Consider the following 5710-nt stretch of genomic DNA (forward strand, 5'->3'; position numbering starts at 1 on the left):
AATACCTCTTTGTTAGTATTTTTTATTTAACAGAATTAACTAAAAAAATGAATTCATAATTGATCTTCTATAAAATAATAAAATTACCTAAATTATTAATTGAGACATATTTCTAATATCATTAAAAACTGCTAATTGACTTGATGATTCATCAATAAAATGAGCTATTTGTTATGAAATTATAAACCCCAGGGAGTGGAATGTAATTTCCAAAATCACAGAGGGCGATTCGTATTTTAATCAAATCTCAGAGGGTGTATTTGTAATTTACCCTATAATTTATTTTAAGACTTATATCCATATTTTTTTATATTGTGCATGATACACTAGTTATAAATAACATTATTTTTTTGATATTTCTCGAAATCAATCGTAAAAACTTGCGTAAAATATTTTTGTAAAAATTTTTGATATTATAATTAATAAGTACCCCTCTAATTTAATTTTTTGGCTCCGCCACTGTATATATATATATATATATTCTAAAGCCTATATCTCAAACAAGATTTTTTAATCCCAAACTAAAATAGTTAAAAAGTCAAAAAGTTAAAAAATCAACTCATGTCCCAAACGGAAGCTTAATATTTAACTTCTCTCAATATAATATTTTCCATGAAACTAATCAAATAGTAGTTCTATATTTTCATAAAAGAATAAAGTTTTAGATCCCCACCCCCAGTGACCCGTGGCACTAGGGGTTACTGGGAGTCACTGGGGGTGGGGGTCTTAAGCTATATAGCAACGTATCGATTATGTGTTTTTTTTTTTTTTTTGGGGGGGGGGGGAACATGTATAAGATTTCATAAGAAAACTGTTGTAATTGTAATATTGGTCAAATTTCAATCAATAAAGCTATTCACCCAAAATGTTTGTTAAGCATTTTATCTAGAGTTGAACAATGTGATTGAGATTTAATTAGCGTTTTGTAAGGTAATGCATAGAATGAATTTGGATTATACATTGATATTTCTAGGCAAAATTTGGACCACACATATTATTTAATTTTAATTCTCAAATGCATGCAAAGAAGGTTGCTTCGTATTTGGCTAGCTTGGAATTTTATGCGGCCCAATTTGATGAGGAAAGCCATGACGCAGTGGTTAGAAAAGTCATATATATGGCACAAAATTCTGAAACGATAAGATGAACACTCCAGGGGTTCACGTTATCTTAGTTTTCATGGCAACTAGCTAACTATACATAGCAAAACTTGTGTCCTCTTATTATTCGCGAACTCTAGAAAACAACAAAGATGAAAACTACCACCACCTTGTTGCTTTCTCTTGTTTTTGTTCTTCTTTTTTCAACTTCATGGGCTCGTACTCATGAAGATTTTCTCCAATGTCTTTCCCTTCACTCTCCAAACACAACCTCAATCTCAAAACTAATTTACACTCCAAACAACTCTTCATATTTATCTATCTTGCAATTCTCAATACAAAATTTGAGATTCACAGAACCATCAACACCAAAACCTCTAGTCATTATCACACCACTGCACGAATCGCAAATCCAAGCAACTATCTGTTGTTCCAAAAATCATGGACTACAAATTAGGGTTAGAAGTGGTGGGCATGACTATGAGGGTCTTTCTTATGTTTCTGAGGTCCCTTTTGTCATTGTTGATCTTAGAAACCTCCGTTCCATCACTATCAATGCTGAAACCAACACTGCTTGGGTTGAATCTGGCGCTCTTATTGGGGAACTTTATTATAGAATTGCTGAGAAAAGTAAAACCCTAGCTTTTCCTGCCAGTGTTTGTCCTACTGTTGGTGTTGGTGGACACTTTAGTGGGGGAGGGTACGGTGCATTGTTGCGAAAGTATGGCCTTGCTGCTGATAATGTCATTGATGCTCGCATTATCGATATTAATGGCAACATTCTTGACAGAAAATCCATGGGTGAAGACCTTTTTTGGGCTATTAGAGGAGGTGGAGGGGCTAGTTTTGGAGTCATTCTATCATGGAAAGTAAAGTTGGTGGTTGTTCCATCAACTGTCACTGTTTTCACACTTGATAGGACTTTAGAGCACAATGCAACCAATCTTGTTCATAAGTGGCAATACATTGCCCACAAGTTCCCTCAAGAATTATTCATTAGAGCCTTCGTAAGGAGAGTGAATTCTAGCCAAGATGGGAAGAAAAAAACAATCCAGGCTACATTCCAGTCTTTGTACCTTGGTGGAGTTGACAAGCTCATCCCATTGATGCAAGAAAGCTTCCCTGAGTTGGGATTGACCAAACAAGACTGCACTGAAATGAGCTGGATCAAATCGATCCTCTATTTCCATGGTTTTACCAATGGAGAACCCCTTGAAGTCTTGTTGAATAGGACTCAAACATCTGTGTTGTACTTCAAAGCAAAATCAGACTATGTGAAGGAGCCCATTCCAGTGACCGGGTGGGAGAAGATTTGGAAAAAGTTTTATGAAGAAGAGGCAGAGACGGCTCAGATGATCTTTAGCCCATATGGTGGAAAAATGGATGAGATTTCTGAGTCTTCAATTCCTTTCCCACATAGGGTTGGGAATATTTACCAAATCCAACACTTGGTGTATTGGCTAGAAGAGGGAGAAGAAGCTTCCAAAAGGCATATAAGTTGGATCAGAAGGCATTATAGTTACATGGCTCCCTATGTTTCAAAGTTTCCAAGAGCTGCATATATGAACTATAGAGATCTTGACGTGGGAGTGAACAACAAATTGGGAAACACAAGCTATGCACAAGCAAGCATTTGGGGCTCCAAATATTTCAACAACAACTTCGATAGATTGGTGCAAGTAAAGAGCAAGGTTGATCCTGGCAATTTCTTTAGGAATGAACAAAGCATTCCATCCAAAGAATGGTGATTAGGAAATCTTGGGCAAAAGAAGTATGATTTACATTTTATTATGTTGGCCTAAATAATTACGAGTTAGAAAGAGCATTCCAAAGAGTGAGCAGAAAATGAAGTGTGTGGATCAGATTCATAATCTATACTATATACTTTAGTTTGTGACTACACGTGGAATTACTTTTTTATGATCTATTCTTTTTTTCCAATAAACTTATTGGTTCATGTCCAATAAAGTTTACCAGCTTGAATCGGATTTATAGAACAAGAAGTGTAATATTTTTTCATTTGTTTAGTTGTGTTTTAATTTTGGATTTGAGATATAATTAATAGAAGAAAGTAATAAATGGGCTTATTATCTAATAGATCCTGTGAGAATTAATGGTATTTTTCCAACAAACACCATTAAACAAAAGTTTCTAATTGTTAATTTTCAAGTACAGTTTGAAAATTATCACAAAAAATATTGCTAATTATAAGTTTTAGCAACAGTATAAAAAAATCGTCAAAAAAAAGTCATTAATTTTCAACTTTATGTGACAGATTGAAAAAAAAATTCACAGAAAAACGTCACTAATTGTAAATTTTAGAAACAATTTTTAAAAATCGTGACAAAAAAAATCACTAATTGTCAATTTTTAGGCCCCGTTTGTTTTGGGAGATAGAATGGAGGGATTGATAGTGAGGGGATCAATAATGAAAAATTGTTAAATTATTTTTATATAAAATAATAAAAAAATATAAAAATATAAAAATATAAAAAATTAAACATTGTATTGAAAAAAAAAATTCCCAATATATAAAAAATAAAAAAAATTTCTAATCCCCTCACTATTTTCTAATACCATCTCTACCTCCTCCTTACTAATCCCCCTTCTAAGGGTATTAGTAATACCAAGGGACTAATAGTCCCAAGGCTATCTCTGCAAACAAACAAGGGCATTAGTAATACCTTGGTATTACTGGTCCCAATACCCTCCCTATAGCCTAAAACAAACGGGGCCTTAGCAACATGTGTAAAAAATCGTTATAAAAAATTATTTTTAGAACTGATTATATTAGAATTTATTTTCAATAAAATTTGATAAAAATTAAATTTAATTATTAAAATCTATTTAAAAACTAAAATTTTATCACTTTGTCCTTCTCGTTTCATTTTTCTCTGCAAAAATTTAAGATCTAATCATAACTTTAATAATAGAGAGAGTCAACTACGTAATTTTTGTGGTAGTTATTGGACTTATCAGGGCTGTACGTAATTTTTGTGGTGATGGTTGGACTTGGTCCGTCTTGGAAGTTTGAGTTATTTTTTATGATTGTTATTGGATGGGATAGCCATCGACTTTTTAGTTATGGTTAGATTTTAATTGTTGAATTAGATAAGATGTCATGTTTAGTTTGATTTTTAAAAGTTTGTTTAAGAATTTTTTTTTAAATTAAAATTTTATTTAATGAAATTTTTTTAAAAAAAATAAAAAACACTCATTATTTTGACATATTTTTATCTTTTGTGAGGTTAGAAATAATATTTGAAAATTTAAAAATATTTTTTTAATCTATATTTTTGTCAAATTATTTTATATTTGTAATTAATCTCAAAAATAAAAACACTCATTAATTTATATTTCTCAAAAATAAACCAAGCAAGACCGATGTTTCTTCTATTTATAATTAATCTTTTACTAACTAACCAAAAAAAAAACTGTGGATCTTTAAATTGTTAATGAATAAAAACAAAACTTTGAAGCTATACTTGATTCAAAGATTTGAGAGGAATTTAGAAAGGAAAAAAAGAAAAGAATAGTAAAATATAAATAAAATATATCTAATTTTCATCTAATTTTACATATTTTTTATTTTTCTTTTCTAAATCTCTCTCTCTATCCTTAAACCGAAACCATGAGAGGGTAAATTTTTGGGCCATGGCTATAGCTGATAATCATCAACTTAGTGGAATTCCGATGTAGTGGTGGGTGGTGGTACTTTTATTGGGCTTTTTGTAAAGAAAACACTTCGACCCCAAAGTGGTGGGCCTTTTAATCTGAAATATTGGGCCTTTGAAGAGAATATTTTTCAGTGCACAGTAGCTTCAGTTGCTGGAATTTGGAGTTCAATAAAATGGCTGTATGGGATTTGATTCTTTGGGTTGGTTTGGGAAGTGGGTTGGCTTTTTAGCTTTTTGAATTTTTTAGTTATTTTAGTCTGGGCTAAAAAGCTTAGTTTGGAAAGGACTTTTGACTTTTTTGACTTTTTTTTGAGAGAAGAGTGTAATAATTATGGGTTGAATGTGATGTTTTGTTTGCTGTGACTAAAATAGCCTATTTTGTCTTTTGTGACTATTTTAGCCACAAACCATCGACCCAAACGGAATTGGACTAAAACCCTAAAGGTCTTTTAAATATATATATTTTTTAAACCTAAGATAATTACTATCCAGTCTCATTTAATGACCTTAATTACTTATAGTTCCTACATATCTTTTGTATTCACCAATAAACTCTAATATTCTCCTTTTTCCCATGATCCTTTGATCTTCTCTCTCTACAATATTTTTCCAAGAGCCTTATACTCCCACCACAATTGTTATCATCGCCGACCACCACCACCATCATCGTCCACCAATCACCACCACCGTCGTCGTCGACCCACCACCGTCACCATCATCTTCAATTCACCATTCACTACCACCACCAACGATTTGTACTTTACCATCGCCAATCTACCGCCACCGTTCACCAACTATCTCCACCATCACCGATTTACACTCTACATCTCCGATCTCCACTTGACCATTGCTAATTCACCGATCTAGTTCTAGATCTATACCAATCTATTTGTTTCAATTTTCCCGTTCAAAAAAAAGAAGAAAGAAAAAAAG

General features: G+C 32.4%; 1 protein-coding gene across 1 annotated transcript; it reads left to right on the forward strand.

The window, feature by feature from the left end:
* Positions 1-805: 805 nt before the first annotated feature.
* LOC114299927 (tetrahydroberberine oxidase) lies at positions 806-3119 on the forward strand. The gene has a single exon (XM_028244754.2). The coding sequence runs from the start codon at positions 1253-1255 to the stop codon at positions 2846-2848; it is 1596 nt and encodes a 531-aa protein (XP_028100555.1). The 5' UTR covers positions 806-1252; the 3' UTR covers positions 2849-3119.
* The last annotated feature ends 2591 nt before the right edge of the window (positions 3120-5710 follow it).

This window comes from Camellia sinensis, chromosome 9 (genome assembly GCF_055761805.1).
Source record: "Camellia sinensis isolate YWXY chromosome 9, ASM5576180v1, whole genome shotgun sequence".
NCBI lineage: Eukaryota > Viridiplantae > Streptophyta > Magnoliopsida > Ericales > Theaceae > Camellia > Camellia sinensis.

What these genes read in the sequence shown, in the direction of transcription:
- LOC114299927 (XM_028244754.2), top strand. Translation starts at nt 1,253, where the DNA reads ATGAAAACTACCACCACCTTGTTGCTTTCTCTTGTTTTTGTTCTTCTT.